Source organism: Leuciscus leuciscus (assembly GCF_965113295.1).
Source record: "Leuciscus leuciscus genome assembly, chromosome: 18".
NCBI classification, from domain to species: domain Eukaryota; kingdom Metazoa; phylum Chordata; class Actinopteri; order Cypriniformes; family Leuciscidae; genus Leuciscus; species Leuciscus leuciscus.
The window spans coordinates 17594938-17612337 of record NC_138742.1 but is presented as its reverse complement, the minus strand read 5'-3'; the positions used below and the strand labels follow the sequence as shown (position 1 = coordinate 17612337).

The 17400-nt window shown below is 37.5% G+C and overlaps 2 protein-coding genes across 5 annotated transcripts in view; both read left to right on the top strand.

The window, feature by feature from the left end:
• Positions 1 to 279: 279 nt before the first annotated feature.
• Positions 280 to 5737, top strand: lactbl1a (lactamase, beta-like 1a; the record flags this gene model as incomplete). Its single annotated transcript, XM_082146369.1, has 7 exons — positions 280 to 306; positions 576 to 714; positions 1266 to 1375; positions 1527 to 1684; positions 2421 to 2659; positions 4558 to 4663; positions 4759 to 5737. The coding sequence occupies exons 2-7, from the start codon at positions 609 to 611 to the stop codon at positions 5735 to 5737; spliced, it is 1698 nt and encodes a 565-aa protein (XP_082002495.1). The 5' UTR covers positions 280 to 306; positions 576 to 608.
• A 1650-nt stretch (positions 5738 to 7387) lies between these two features.
• Positions 7388 to 17400, top strand: part of eif4g3b (eukaryotic translation initiation factor 4 gamma, 3b) — a 48509-nt gene continuing 38496 nt past the window's right edge. For 2 of the 4 annotated variants that reach the window (XM_082146402.1, XM_082146401.1), the window contains exons 1-3: positions 7388 to 8000; positions 12945 to 13026; positions 16893 to 17060. In XM_082146402.1, coding sequence (XP_082002528.1) covers positions 7834 to 8000; positions 12945 to 13026; positions 16893 to 17060 — 417 coding nt within the window. In that variant the 5' untranslated portion in view covers positions 7388 to 7833. The remainder of the gene's footprint in view (positions 8001 to 12944; positions 13027 to 16892; positions 17061 to 17400) is intronic. The other 2 variants (XM_082146403.1, XM_082146404.1) reach the window with 2 other exon arrangements.

The window sequence follows — 17400 nt, the reverse complement described above, 5'->3', positions numbered from 1 at the left end:
TGTAAAGACAGGAGTGTGGCTTTAAAGGAGGAGATCTTTAGATTATGACGTGCTAGCCTGCAGTTGGCCGAGAGGATGCTGAGAAGTTACGGGTTCTTTTAAAGATTAAAGCATGGCTGGTGAGTGGCTGGTAAGCTCTAGTTGTGTCTGTTTTCAGCTTTAATGGAATTCCACTTTAAGTGTTTGGTTTGTTTGTCTGTTTGTTTGTTTAAGAAAAACAAGTCTCTGTGTGAATAGACGTATCATTTGGGAGATATACAATGTGGAAGGAGGAGTAAACTCTGTGGTAAAGGAGTAAACCTTGTGGTAAGACATTTTATCATTTATGCTACATGAGAATATTATATCTTACAGTAAAAAATATATTAGAATCAATGTTTTGAGTAGTACACACTATGCTGTTTTATTGTTTCATCATGCTCATAGAAAATGTTACAATTATCAGTGTTTTTGTTTTTTTTACGATTCTGTTTAAGATTCAATACATAAATTGTAGATACAGTATATATTGATGTGACTATCTTATATGTGAAGTTCAGAAGATTGCATCTGTGAAACTGTCCTTTCTCTTTAAGCCTGCCAGAGAAGGAGACCACCAGACTGCAAAGATGAAAGTGAAATGGACGAAGTTGGGCATGGTCTTCTTTCTGCTTCTCTCTTTTGTAATGACAGGCTGCTTTCTTTGGCAGTACAGGCTTCCTAAAGCAACACCAGGTAAAAATGGCCCAAATTAAAAATGGCTACTACGCTGTAGAGAGATCCAGCAAGTGATCAAACATCAGTGAATGGATGGCGAATGCTTATACAGAAGAAATTATGCATTTTGCTCCCACAAATAGAAAATCAAGTTTTTTTAATTATTATTTTTTACTTATAATGGGTAGAAGTGGCCAGAAAGCATTTACATAATTGGGGAACAACCTTACATTTGACTTTTCGATCTCCTTTTGCTTAATTAATCGTTTGCAGGAGATGGCAATGGATTACCCAGAGCTCGACATAGTGGCTTACTGTGTGCTGTAAAGCCTGATTATCACTTGGGGGAAGGGAAAAAGAACTTTGTGTAAAATACATGATTATGGACCAAACACCCACCCCCATCCTCCATTACATGTTACATTTATATTATATAATGATAAGATATGAGTGACGGCATTATGTTATTTCATATATCATATTTGTTGTGTTATACGTTATATGTGGGTCACTAAAAGTTCTATATTTATCCTATATTTGACAGCCTACATGATCTTTTTACTTTACAGTGGATATAAGAGCTGCAGAAGAAGTGAAAGAGGAGAAGATGTGCCCAGGTTTCCCTGAGCCTGTCCCGTTAAAGCACCCGATACCTGTCCTCATGGAAGCTTTGGACAAGGTCAGAATGCTGAAGTCAAATGATGAGTAAAAATCAAAGCACTTTCTGTGTAAATTCCTAGACCACTCTGATTGGAATATTAGTTCTTTTCTTTTAATAAATAGGCTATTGATAACCAGTTTGATAACTATTACAATATGTTGTGCTACAGGTGGATGTGCTTTTGAGGACCAGCCTTGATTCCACAAAACTGCCGGCCGTTTCTGCCATTGTAATATTTAATGATTCTGTATTGTGGAATGGTAATTTTGGCAGAAAGAATGGAAGTGACCCAAAGTCTCCCCCAATAAATGAGTACACAGTTTACAGGTGGGTAACAGTAGCTTTGCACACATACATGCTTCGGTTCTTGGGGGCGTTTCACAACTAATTTAAGCTTAAGGAGAAATTTAACTGTCTATTCTTTTTGTGTGTGTATATGTATCTTATATATATATATATATATATATATATATATATATACCTTTCAAATGTTTCCTGCATTTATTTAATCTAAAATACAGTAAAAACAGTATTATTGTGAAATATTATTACAAATTAAAATAACTTAATTTTCTATTTGAGTATATTTATTCATCTTTGATGAATAGAAAGTTCAATGAACAGCATTTATTTGGATTTATTAAATGTATTTATTTATTAAAGCATTTATAAAATAAAAATCTTATGTAACGGTGGCCACCCAACAATAAAATTAAAATGTCTTCACTGTCACTTTTGATCAATTTAATACATTATTAAATTATTTTAATGCAATATCAATTTCTCTCTTTTTTTAATCTTATCACAAATGTTTGAATGGCATCATTGCTTTCATAAAAATGTGAAGCAGCAAAAACAATTGTTTTAAAATAATATTTCAGAATAGCGTGAGTTGTGCAAAATGGACGTTCACTGACAATGAATTCCATTGACCTGGAAAAGTTGATGCCCACCCTTTTAAAACTCAAATTTTTATAATACATAAAAAATATTTATTGTAAATACATAGCTGTGTGCTTTTTTGTAATTTGTTTCTTTGTTGGTTATTGTTATACTACAAAAGAATTGCAAGCCTCTCAAAAATCTTCCCCACCTTGATGCTGTATAAACTTTGGGAGGATGGAAAAGTGGATTCACTGGATGACCCTCTGGGAAAGTATGTAAAGAACTTCACCATGAAAAACCCTCTGGGGAAAAGATGGGTTCATGACCTCAAGCCCATCTCTGAAGGCATGAGCAGTAAAGAGGCTCAAGCTCACATCTCTTCAGTTACCTTGAGAAGGATGGCCAGTCAGCTTTCAGGTGAGGACCACAGTATCTGTCACTGACCTCACTGATAGATGATTATCATGTATAAAAATAGCACATTCCACTGTCCCATGTGCTGTAAAAATAAAGAAGGTGAAAAAGATCAACTGTTTTTAGACTAGGAGTTTTCACGGCTATCCTAATCAGCTCTGTTACCTGCCATGGTTAAGTGGGTTTGCCACACGATTAGACCGGAAGGAATGGCTCTAACACGTACTGTCCCCAAGCTGATGTTTATATAATGTGTCAGATATACTGGTGATGATTATTTTGGTACACTTAATTGCATTCAGAAATAACCGTTAAAGCCACAATATGTAACTTTTTTGCTTTAAAAATAGCAAAAATCACTATATCTATGTTATATATATTTTTTAGTTGTGTACTTACATTATCCCGACTGTTTCCAACAACTTTCAAACCAGGAGAAATTTGTAATTTAATTCGAGAAACGTCCCGTTTCTTTATTTCCGTTTTGTCGCCGTCAATGGCGTCATATCCGCGTTGTCCCTGGTTTCCGCTCGTACTGCCATGGCAACCAGAGCTATGAACCAGAGCCCTCTGATAGTAACCAAAGCGACTGACGGTAGTTCGCAATGTCTATTTGCACGCTGTTGTTGTTTCGTTCAAACATTATGGACCATGGCAAGCAGACTTTGGATACAAAAGGAGAACTAAAACGAGAATCAATATCAGCGCGGTGTTTTCGAGATGCCTAGAGCTCCCATAGACAGTATATAAACAAGAGCTCCACGTCCGAGACTTCGACCGCTTCTACATGTACTTTATTAAACAGGTGAGCACATTTACATAAAACTAATCAATGTTATATAGCTCAACATGATGAAATGTTAGAATATGTTCTGTATGTTATTCTTAGATGTTAGACCAAGTGAAACAACGCTGCGTTACCTCACAAGTTTAATTTGTCTAATAAACTGACCTGTGACTGTGAGTAGTAATTCTGCACTCGCGTGTAACGTTAGTTCGGTAGAATGAAATGTCCATATTCCTTATATGATAGCTGATAGCTGTCTCTTAGCAATCCCGAACTGCTTCATATCACAGTCATGATAAAAGCATCGATGTATTCAGTCATCCATAAACATTATTAGATCCATAGATTAGATCGGTCGGCTTGACGTTGACGACAAGATCCATAATTCTTAGCAAATGTTGCGTCATCAAACTACGCCTTTGTTATTGTAAATAGGTTAGCGACCCCTAGTGGCGAAAAATTCCATACTGTACGTTTAAGTTTTTTGACAAGAAATCTACAATGGAATATTCCATCACTCATCATAAAACTGTTTATAATGAAAGACCATTTCTGCCTTAGAGTAAAACAATACAAAGATAACTCTGCCTGTATTCCCCATAATTGTGAGTTTATTTTGAAATGTATCTTACAATTGTTTTATTATTATTTTTTGCCATCATTTTTAGGATGTACAAATTGCACAATACAGCAGCATCAAATCAGTTATCATCTGATATTAGAGATCTTTTTATTTGTTTTTATTATTCAGTATTAGACCGATGTTTTATATTTTATTGTCAATGCTCATTTTCTATATTTTTCATTTACATTACGTATGCTGTCATTTAACCTTCAATTAAAGTTAATCTTTAAAAACATTAAGAACCTAATTGTAATCTTTAAAAAAAATCTCAAAATGAATCCATTTTTCATAATGCACATTATAATGTTGCGATTGATTTCAGTTTTTAGTGTTTGCATCTGCATTCCCAATAATTTTACTTTCAAATTGCAAACAGAATGTTAAAATATCTTTGATAACTAATTTTTGAAATGGCTGATAAGGTAAACAACATATCACATGAATGAAAATATGAAATACTGGATATTTTGGATTCATTACTAACTACAGGTTTACCAAGGCGGCTCAGGGCGACTACTTTACTCTGGAAAGGCAACACTCAGGCTGCTGTGGATTTATTACAAGATGATGTTCTCGTGGCTGACCCTGGAACAAAGTAAGAATGAGAGGAGGTGTAAATAATTGACATTAGTAGATGCAGTCATGCACTTGTGGATTCTCTAAGTAATTCTAGTCCTCTGCTGTCCTCAGATGCCACTACAGCAACTTGGCCTTCTCCCTGCTGGCCCACGTGATGGCGGAGAAGGTAGCAGGGATGGATTATCAGCGATGGGTGTCTGAAAATATCTTGCAACCACTGGGAATGGAGGACACCGGATTTGAAATCACCCCACAGATTGAGGACCAGATGGCAATAGGCGTTTACTCAAGTGGGCGGCCTGCACCCCTGTATGACCTTGGCTGGTATAGACCATCAGGGCAAATGTACTCCACACCTGCTGACATGGCCAAACTGGTGATGATGCTGCTGGGCGCATACTACCATCAGGTTCTCCAGCCCGAAACCCTCAAAACCATGTTGACTCCTCTGTTTCGCTGTGAAAACAGTTACTTTGCAGAACAAACAGGCACACCTTGGGAGGTAAATGAACAGTTAGGCTATCACGTCATACGCAAAGATGGAGATCTAGATGGTTATTCAGCCTCGATCTCCCTGGTTCCTCGCTTGAAGCTCGGGTTGGTCATTTTAATGGCTGGAACCAAACCTGAAGATGAGGATCTCGTGGCCAAGGCCTACAGTTATCTCATCCCTGCCATGGAAAGTGCCTTCAGAAATGCACCTCGTGTTCTCATCCCTCCACCGGACCCTGCTCCCTACATAGGCTACTTTACTTATAGCAACATAACGTTCTATGAGATCAAAGCAGACACAGATGGAGTGCTGTCTCTGGAGCAGTTCGGACCTCAAGTAGACACCATGGTTCCTATGAAGTACAGAAGTTTGAAACTGAGTTATCTGCAGGATAGGGTGTTCAGGGTGGTGTTTGAGAAGGAGTACCCATGTCAGCTGAAAGTTAACGCTGCCTCTGTGTCTCTTGAATCTCAGGACGGGCAGCTCTTTAACTTTTACACCTTCAACAAAAAGGGGCAGTCACCAGGTTTTGATGTCCCAGGGTTAAACACTTATAAAGTCGCACGGATAACCCGCAAACCCATTTTCAGCAGTTGAAGAAATCATTTGATCATGCTTTTGATCATCTGAAATCATTTGATCATGAATTGTTAAGTAAGGTGCTCCTTTTGATGAAAGTGTCAAACTCAGAGGAACTTCAACCTTTGCTTGTGTTCAATTTAATAAATATTTGCCTCAAGATAAGAGCTGAAAGTATAGAATACTTTGTTTCTTATATTTTATTGTGACCATTTTGAAAATGAACATTTTTATGTAGGCTATAGTGTCTCTTACCGTATGATCGTTTGTCCCTTTTCTTAGAGGAATATTAGTAAACAATCAACAACCATCCATTCATTTGTGTGTTTCTGAAAAGCTTGAACTGCATGTCTTAATTAAAAGTAAAGTGTGTGCCTTTCCTAAGCATTTGCACCTGTGCACCAGTTTCCAAAGTACCCAATGTTGAGTTTTTAAATGAGTTTAGAATTTACTTTTCTTTAAATGCAGTGTAAATGGGCCACACCAAGGACGATAACTATAAGCGTTCTAACTCTATGAGAATGATCATATTGACACAGAGGAACGATATCATTAGAATCACTTTCAGAATTATGTTTTCCAGCTGATGAATGATAAAAAACATTGACAACCAATCAGAATTCCACCGCAGTGCACGCTTATTATAAACAGAATGTTCTTGTGCGTTAGTTTGGACGCTAAAAAGTTATTGCTATGGTTATATTTATATTATTGTTCTTAGTGTAAACAGTCCTCGTTTTATCCCCTTAATTGTTATTGATAATGTAAATGTCAATTTTTTAAAGAAAAAAAATCTATACACTGTATATGCAGGCTACTAAACAAATAAAATAAAATAATAAAAAAGTGTGTTAAATTGGTTTTAATTTATACAAATAAAAAATATATTTTGTTTCATCCCAATTTGTTTCCCCATTCATCCATTTGAAATTTGTCCGATTTCAAATATCTTACTTTTTACTCCACTACAATTCTGTCAAGGTCCTTGAGAAGAAAATCTCCAGTCAGGGGATTATTTTGGTTGCAAGGGTTGCATTTGGTTGGAAATAACAAGTAGTTAATTCTGTACTTTTACTTAAGTAAAAATCGGTCTTTACAACTTTAACTTGTAACAGAGTAATATTTGACCAGGAGCAGGCCTATCTGTACTTTCACTCAAATAATGACGTTGTCTACTTTGTCCACCTCTGCCTACTAATAAATAAATAGGCTAGGCCTACTATTGATTGCGATGGAGCTCACATTCTCTATGATGTTCCTTTTATAGAAAGATAACATATGTGTATTTAATTATAAGAGAGCTTTTTTTTATTACTAGCCTTTATACTGATTATTATTATATATCAAAAATCTCCGAAAATTTCGCAGATTTCGTGGGCTGAAATGCGTGTTCAGCTTTGGACGCAAGATGTCACTGTAACATCACAAATCGGGCCAAACCGCTCCATAAACATGGAAAGGATTGCATATTTTATATAGGTATAAATTACAGAGATGGCATTCAAAATGCAAGTTTAATCTAAAGTCATTCTTTTTGGCAGTTACATCGTTTATAATGATCTCATTGGCTCACATCCAAGTAGGTTATGACTTCCGTATACACTCGTTGCTAATTCCACTCTCCGAAGTTTCACGAAAACACCCGAAGTGAACGAACAGTCGGTCCTGTAGGACTACTGGAGGCGGCCGCAGCGCCATGTTGAACGGAATCATCACACTCCGTGGAGATACTCTCGTCAAAGAGCAGTTGTAAACAAGGTGTTATTTATTTCCCAAAAGGGGCACACCTATCAAGATCGCCCTGGCAAGAAGAGGCAAACTAGATCCTCGGAAACCCCGGCCGGGGAGGGGGAACAGCCCCCAACCTTCAGCAATGAAGATAAACCACAATAAGCGCTAGCTGGCTAACTTCAGCCTGCTATTCTCTCAATAAGCTAGCTAGCCTGTTAGCTCCAGCTTTTCTATCGGCTCAGACACCGGCAAACTGCTCCTGCAAGGCCAGGTGTTGACGTAACTCTCCAGCAATATTTTTTTTACGTGCACTGTTTAGCCGCTAGCTAATTTATTTGTAAATATCTGTAAAGCCGTGCGTTTTTTTATTTGTTTTATTTGCGATGAGTTTGCCGCCGAAAGCGGTGTCGAAACCAGCCGCCGCTGGAACTGGACCTGGAACCGGAACCGGGCCGTCACCCTCGAGCCAGCTGCGGGCCACCCTGACCACAGTACCGCTACCGCCGGGGACACCGGTGGCACAACAGCCTCCGCCAGTGCCGCAGCCACAGTATCCTTCTCTGAAAGCATCTGGCTCCATCACAAATATGTGTTTTTCCCCCTCCAAAACCTAGTGAGCTCAGCTGCCTGCTTGGACAGCATTTCTAAACATCTTAGGGATTCGATTTGATGCGCATATAATGCCAGAAACTGCTGTCTAGGCAGGTGGGTCACTCACTAGGGTTTGACAGCGCTAGAGTGTGTTGTACTGTGTGCCCGCTAGTATTTGCACAGTTTGCTGCAAGACTAAATGTTTGGTTTGGTTGTGATTTAAGTCCGGTTTTGTTTCTTGTACATGGAGGTACTAGTGCAGTAGTAACAGTGTTTATGTGACTGTCAAAAGCCGAGCTGTCAACACTTATTTTTCCATGTCATTTTAAAAATAAGATACCGCATTTAAATTATATTTAGATTATTATGTCGTGATTTACTCACTTTTTATGTTGTTACAAACCCTTATGACTGAGTAGGGCTGACATTTGCGAAATACATAAGAAATGTTGTCACCATTCACTTTCATTTCATGTTTTTCCATACAATGAATGGTGACTAAGGTTGTGATTCTGATATGAGAGTCACGAGAGCGAGTAAATAATTCATTTTTTTGCTTGAACTCTCCATTTAAGGCAAGACACCAGGTGAATGGGGTAAAAACAAACAAAAAAACTAATAGATATCACCATATTTCCCCTGTTTATTAACGGATTGTACATATTTTGTTTTACAAGTTTGCAAACATATTTATAACAATATCCACTCAATCATTTTGCATACAGAACAGAAATCTGAACATTGTTAAGCCAGGTTCAAAATTCTTGTTTCATTATGTTGACAGTAAAAATATTTACAGATGGGGTTTTCGATATCTCTTTTCACTTAATAAATCAGAAAATACTGTCAACAGTCAGAAAAAACTTGTCTTTAAAGATATGAATTGTAATTTAAATCTATAGATGCAAATATATAAAGTGTAATAAAAGAAACAACTATGGAAGCGAAATAGCCCAATATCTAAAAATTGACCAATGTGTAAATAACCCAATTGTTTTGCCTGTAGTGTCTTCTAATAAGATTGATCTGGCTGCCCACATATACTACTGATATCTGTTCCTTACAGTAAGGTAGGGTGAACTAAGCAGTGTGATATGTTTTCCCATAGAGAGAAACTGTTTTGCTTGCCCTCAACATCTTGTTTATATTTCTTTATGGCTCTAACAGTCAACTCCCTTCTGTTGTAACTGTCCATGTCCTTCTGTCAGCATCTTATTTGCTGGGCAGTCAAGTTGCTTTTTGATTATGGGTTTATACTAAGGGTAGTTTTATTGTATATCTAGCTTAATATAATATAACTTCTACTTTTCTTTTCAGCATAAGAAAGTAAATATGCTGATCTGGCATTTGCTATTTGTTTTTGGGAGATAAAATAAAAGTGTTATATATATATATATATATATATATATATATATATATATATATGAAGAGAGAGATAGACTATATGAGAGAGAGAGAGAGAGTAGGGATGGGATGGGACGATTACCGGTTTCACTATAAACCACGATGAAATGTACTGACGGTTAGTATTATCGTTCAAAATTTAATTATCATTAAAACCGTGTTTGATTATCGCGATTTTAATAACTCACTGTAAATCCTGTCCAGCCAGCAACAGTCTTGACGCAGGCGCAGCGCGCAATGTTGTTTTTTATTCGAGAAGGAATGGCGAAAGGCAGTGGCCGTGCTCGGGAGATTTTTCAGCCTTTTAAGAGGACCAAATCTGAGGTGTGGTCATATTTAGTCTTTTACAAAAGTCTTGAGTGAAACTTAATCGAGGATGGTCACTACAAAATGGGGAAACACTTCAAATCTGCCGAGTCCTCTTGTGTGACCATCACCCACTGTTTATAGCGAACGCAAGGCAAGTTAACTTACCAAAAACTACGTCTGGGAAATAATTGAGCACAAAATGTTATTTTGAGTTGAAATATTTTATCTCACTCACTTGAAATAAACGTGAAGCTTCCGCGAATAAAAGTTCGCAGCAAGTGGCTTTGAGCCAAAGACGAGCGAACAAGTTCAAACAAGACTGTCATTGTACACTTATTACACCGATTTTTTTTTTTTTTTACCACACAATTAGGGGGACATATTGAATTGAGATTAATGTTTTAAATCTTACCTGTTTATAAATCCATTTTGTACAGCGTACAAAACAATCGCCCAAGAACGGAGACGCAAGACGGCAAGTTGTATTTGAATGAAACGAGAGAGCGCGTGCGCGTGCGCGTCTCTTGCTATACATGGATGTGCGCTGTCCGCTGTGTTATGATGCGTTGCTATTGACGACGGTCATTATAAGGAAGGAAATGCCACAGAATATAGCCTAATCTTGCTTGAAAAGGTGCATAGAGCTGCTTGTTTTATGTTGTTTGTTGATTTTCAAATATTAAACTGTTTTTAGTGTGAGCATCAGTTATTTTTGAACACTTTCATCTCGTTTTAACAAAACCGTGATAATATTGATAATCACGATAATTTTGGTCACTATAATCGTGATATGAAATTTTCATACCGTCCCATTCGAGAGAGAGACAATCATGGGTTTCTCTTGGGTTGTATTTATATTTATTTTTTTATAATCGTGGGAGATTCCCCAAACGCATTTACAGTTAATATTTGTGTTTCTTTTTTTTGACTATAAAAAATGCATCCTCAATGCACTGGTTTCATTTACGAGTTAGCTGTCAGGAAATCTACTTGCAAACATTTGCTTGTTGAGAATTATCTGCTATAAACTCTAACATAAGATATAAGAGATCAAGCAAATCAGTAGCTGATCTCTTATATAACTAATGTCAGTCAATATTTGCATTTATTGTTTCTCATATAGCACTCTGATTTAAGCAGGAGTTTATTTAGACAATGTCAGCATTGCAGAGGAAACCTGTGGAGTATCTAAAGCAATTGAGGATGATTAAGAAGTGAAACAGAGAGAAAACGAGACATTGTTACTGTAGCACTAAAAATAATCTGTAACCTACAAACCGGTTGAAACTGTGGCTGTAAAAGGGTGACGTGGTTGTTGAGCATGATGGGAATACTGTGAAAGTGTCTTGGCAGCGTGCCAAGGGAAAGTTAAAATGAGTAACTAACAGCTGTTGTTTCAGTAAACTGTACATTATCTCTTTTTGAACTCTCTCGGTGTGTATGTGCCTGTGGTGCAGTGGAGGAGGAAGGGCTTCCCCACCCTCATAAGTTAACAATAGCCTGGTTGTACAGACAGAACTGAGGCAGCACGGATCTGCTGCTGGGCTGGAGATGGAAGACGCATCTCCGTCCTCTGTTCTACAGCGGCATGTTAATACACAATCAGCTTCTTGTGTAGGACAGTTTTGCTGCACCTTTTTGCAGCACGGATGATGATGTTCATTTGTGCGAGAACCTCATTTCTTAGAGGAATCGCACGGAATGACTCCATCATTCAAAATACACTGTTTATTCAGTAATGTGGAGTATGGTTGATTATGGAAGAGTTTCAAGTACTATTTATGTGAATTTTGCATCGTTTTCTGGCGTGGCTGGAGGTTGTGAGCTCATAGAGGAGCAAGGAAACACTGAAAAATGAGTTGGAGAAAAAGAAATACATGTTTCCTTTAAAACATTCCCTTGTTTTTTTAAGACAAATGTGGAAAAGAGAGCAGGGATTTACACTAGCTGTTTAACAGTGCAAATGTGAGAGAGTTTCAGGTCATTTGATGCATATTGGGCCCAGAACTGTGTTGTCATTATGTTTGGTGATTGTTCACATGTTTTTCAAGCCTTGCAAATCTAAACATTTACATTTCTGTGATGCACTGAATATTGTTTTTAGCATATTTAAAAGGTACATATTTTGTTGGTATAATAACCGATGACATTGGTGTTGCTAGCACCATGGTCTGCTGTTTGAGCTACAGAAATGTCAATTCAATGTGTCACTTTTAAATAATAACTCATTTATTTTGATTAAATGATTAAATCAGAGTTAAAAATCATTTAATCAAAAATCATTGTTTATTAATGTGAATTATTTATCTTATTTGAAAAGCATGTTTTAATAAATAAATCAGCATAAACATTCCCAAGTTCTGGATAAATGATTTGTGATCATCTATCATTTAGAATGTTTGAAAGTAATACAGTAATTTATGACATTTTTTATGAGAGTTTATAGTTATGGTGGAGGTTCTGCATATTATAGCTATTTCTAGCTATTAATGTTTTATAAATAAATTGATATGGATCATGTATATTTAAAGATATAATTATATATTTCTTTCTGACATGTACACTACCTTTCGGAAGTTTGGAAAAAATTATACTTAATACTTTTATTCAGCAAGGCTGCATAAAATTGACCAAGCCTGGCAGTAAAAACGTTTACATTATTAGCCAAAAATAATATTCTATGAATTACATCTCTCTCTCTATATATATATATATATCAAAAAGAAAACAGTTATTTTTATGTTGTAATATTATTTCACAATATTCTGATTTTACAGTTTTTTATCAAATAAATGCAGCCTTGGTGTGCATAAGAGACTTCTTTAAAAGAACATGTTAAAAAATCTTACAGAGTCCCCAAGCATTTGAACTGTAGTGCGTGCTGCTAAAAAAAATTTTTTTTTAATAGGCCCGGTGAAAAATTGGCAGGGCAAGCAGAAGAAAAAAATAAGGAGAAGAAAAAAATAAGGAGAAGATGAATAATACGGATCTGTCATGCAGAACAGTTCTAGGTTATATAACTTTGGAAAAACAAGCTAATTAGCTAATTTGCATGTGGATAAATGTGATCGGCTTGACTCTGTCACCTCTTTTCTTTCTGATGTTACTGCGCTTGAACAGTTTCCTTCATGCATCATGTGTGTTCTCCCACCTTGTTGCTGTGTTTGGCCTTAAGTACTTTCTTCCCCAGAGTTTTCCTTAATATCCCCCCTAGGTTTCCAAGAGTGCCGCCTCCCCTGGACGAGCGAATCTTCCCCACTGCTGTCTACAGTGTGAGTTGAACGATCCATTCCCCATCTTTACATCTAAACCTGTCATCGGGCGGCTTTATCTTAGATGATCTGAAGCCTGTACCCCTATTTGCTGCAGTCATTTCTAAAGATATGACAGGTTCTTTAAAGTATGCTTTATAGAAATGAAGCCATGTCCGCACGTTGTTTGATTGCTTGGAGTCCAAGGGCCGTGACACACCAAGCCGTCGGGTCTTCGATGAATGTCTGTCAGGCTAGTTTTTGCAGTGGCCACATGTCGGTTCTAGTCTGGTTCACGTCGGTGTCTGTCCGCGTGCTGAATCGGCGTCTGGGCCGTCAGTGAGAGAGATCGCTCTGATTGGCTGTTCAGTTTAGCGAACGAGAATGAAAGCGAGAAAAGAAGTCAAGACGGCACACACAGAAGGCTGCACTAATTTTACGTCATTTTACAAGAGCACGCCAGTATGTAAATATTTTCATAACAACATGAGCCTACTGGAATGAAGAAAGTGATCAGCATGATTGATATTGAAAATGGTAAGCAAGCACAGCTTTGTTTGCGGTTTGTATATCTGCAGTCTAAGTTTCGGTTTCCCTTTTTGAATGACGAATACAGACTATTGATACCTGCTGATATTGACAGTTATTCCTTACATACAGGCGCAGAACGTACTTATTAGTTGAAAGTCGGCTATAGTCCTTTTGGTGTGTTCAAGTGGAGCTTTTTGGCCCAGACGCAGCTGACGCAAGGCAACAACACAGTCGGCTTTCGTCGCCACTAGTTCTTTGACGTCGACTTGGTGTGTCATGGCCTTAACTTGGGTTCAGACCAAGTTACCCTGCCTCTGCAGATGTCCTGTAACAATGTATTATTTGACTCCTAACTGCACTACCACAGTACATTTGAGTCATCAACATGTGGACCACCATGTGTACTGGTGGAAGCTTTTTACCATAGCTATAGCTAAGTAGGTAATGATATGGGAGGGCTCCAAAAATGGAAAGTCCTATTACTTTATCTCTTTTAATGTTTCCACTCATTTTGAAAATTGATTGACAATTGTCCAATTTTGTTTTTGTTTTTTCAACTTCCAGAAATTTGCTTAACTCACAAATTTGGCTGAAATTGCTTTCTTATTAGTTAAGAGTCCAATGAACCATAATACAGATACTGTCTCTATGTGGTCTTTGTGTACACACACACACACACACACACACTCTAACTACTGTTCAAAAGTCTCAGCATTTATTTGAAATAGAAATCTTTGGTAACATTATAAATGTATTTACTTTCACTTTTAAACAGTGTAATGCATCTTTGTTGAATAAAAATATAACTTTTCTTTAAGAAAAAAATCTTACTGACCTCAGACTTTTTAACAGTAGTGTATACATCCAGGGGAAGTGGGAAAATAAATATGACATTGATCACATTTAGATATTTTAATGAAATTTGAGAGCACTAATATACAGTGTTTATATAAAATGAAGGTCGCAAATTTATTGTAAAAAAATTCACAAAGTCAAAAATTATCCATAGTTACAATAGTTTAATAGTTACAAAAAGTTTAATTTATTTTATTATATTTTATTCTTGGCTTATATAGTATGGCTTTAAAGTATTTGACATAAATGGAGGGCATGCAGATTTTTTTATATCTTAGGAAAAAAAACTCTCATATAAAGTAAAAATGTGGCTGCAAAATCAATTCCACAGTGCAAAAATTGCCCTTTAATAGGAAAATGGATTTCTGACAGCTGGCTGGAGTGACGTGAGGTTGAGAGAGCAGGACTGATGATGTTTGAACACTATTGAGGGAAGTGAATGGGTGGGGTGCTTTTTTCTGCTGAGCTGGTCTTTCTCCTGTTCCTGCTTCCTGTGTTGGGTCAGAAAGCCCCTCATTCTGGGAGCCACAGGGCTGTGTGTGTGGTTTCACCCACCCCTCCTTAGTACAGCAGCACCCCACCCTGGAAAAGCCCAGCTGCTGGGTAAGCTGTGTAATCCCTGCAAATAACTGGGTCATTCTCCACCTGCTGATGTTGCCTGGGAAAGCAGGAAAGCCAGTCGTGTGAAGTTCCAGGTGTTTAGTTCAGAACTGACTGATTGTCATTGGATATGTGGTGTACGACCAAGGTGGAGATGTTTGTTTTACCGCAATCTCCTTCCAGAGGAACACGTCTGGCTCGCAGATGGCCGTATTTCAGCCCTCAGAGTGGGTCAAAACTGTGCACTCTCTGTTTGAAGCCTTTGATCTGCAAGGAAGACGACTGCATGTTTCCCGTTTTCTTTAATGAGTTATGGAGTTGCTCCTGCTGCAACCCCTCACTGTGCAACCAGCAAGATAATCAGTTTCTGGCCCACATTTACAATTTATAATTACAGCAGCAACTTTGAAAATCCAGGGAGAACTGACAATGACACTCACTCTCTCCAATGCCTGTGATGGAGCTGCTGCTGTAATGAGTGTTTCATGTGGTGACTACAAGATCTAGTCTACAGTACACAGGAATATGGGTTTTGTTCATAGTTAATTAATCAGTGACCATGAGGAAAGCAAAATCAGTTTGAAGCTCAAAAAAGGGCATCCATCCATCCATCCATCATAAAAGAACTCCACACGGCTCCGGGGGGGTTAATAAAGGCCTTCTGGAGCAAAGCGATGAGTTTGTGTAAGAAAAATATTCATATTTAACACGTTACAAAGTAAAGTTCTAGCTTCCGGCCAAACGGCAATACGCAGTCTACTAGCGTCTAAAGCGCAACTTATGATGTTGGAAGTAGCGTAGTGTGTCATGGCGTAGCGTAAATATCAGAAGTACGTCGCATTACTCGCATAAGTTGCGCTTTAGACTTAAGTCGAATCCGTATGTTTGTTTGGCCAGAAGCTAATTATTTTACTTTATAAAGTTTTAAATATGAATATTTTTCATACACAAACTCATCGCTTTGCTCCAGAAGGCCTTTATTAACCCCCCGGAGCCGTGTGGAGTTCTTTTATGATGGATGGATGCACTTTTTTAAGCTTCCAAGCTTTATAATGGCAGTGAATTGCAACCATCAGTTTGAAGCTTAAAAAAGTGCATCCATCCATCATAAAAGAACACACGGCTTCGGGTGCTCAGAGTGTTTATTAATATTTATTAATATTATCTCCGATTGTATTCGTCTGAAAGAAGAAAGTCATATACACCTAGAATGGCTTGAGGGTGAGTAAATCGTGGGGTAATTTTCATTTTAAATAGAACTACTCCTTTAATATAGTACAGAAAGACAGTGCACTTGTATTAAGCGAGCAATATGGCGGAATAAGTACCGTCTTCTAAAGAAAAGAGCCGATAGCTGATTGATAAAGTCATTGCGTCACTGCAGCTGCTGTTAGAGCTGTTCTGAAACACGTGTTACGCTGGTCCAGCCTGATAAATAAACTATTTTAATGCTATTTTAACAAGAAACCACATTTATGAGAAAACTGTTGTCAGATTTCATTGGTGATTTCAAATATGAAATTTAATCGTAAGCTTTGTGAACAGCTGTGGAGAATTTGATGTTTCCCCATTCAAAGAGATAGGAGCTACACTTGCATAACTGAAATAGCTTCCTGAGACGAGTTTCAAAGATGGCCGGCGAGTGAAATTACTTGTCTTAAAGGACTTTGCGTTGCAATGCTGTTAAGGGTGAACTTTGACCTTCAGACTTCCCGGTCACAAAGCCTCCTAAAATATGGGGTTTCAGGAGAGAACTAATCCTCTAAACTAGGTTCTCAACCTGTCATGTTACTGAAGTGAAATGAGTTTACGAATGTCATTTCATGTTGACTTCAAAAACAGTGATGCTTGTTTTGACTGACTCTTCAGTGTTGACCTTTTTTTTTAAATTTTTTTATCAGGTACAGAGACCCCCATATGCAGCACATGAAATCAACAAGGGACGCCCTAATCTAGAGGCCACACCGCCGGGTCACGCCTCCTCCCCTGGACTCTCTCAGGTATCAGTTTCAGCAGTATCCACTCCGCATCTGTATGGTCACCCTAAAGGATGGGAGGCAGGAGGAGGGGTGAGTGCACCCACCTGAGTGTTTGTATGCTTGGTAGGGCTGGGCAATATATTGAATTATTTGTAATGTTAATAAAATATAAATAAAAGTAAGCAACATTCTGAATACTGCAAAGACTTTATTGCAGTTTTAATTTGACTTTTAAAGGAGAGTTCACTCAAAAATGAAAATTCTGTCATTTCATCCTCATGTTGACTTTGATTCATCTTCGAAACAGATGTGAAACTGTTTTTATTAAAAGTCCATTCCACCAAAACTTTGACACATCAAACATAATAATAAAAAAAAAAATCATATGACTTGAGCTCTTTAATCCAAGTATTCTAAAGAGACATGATCG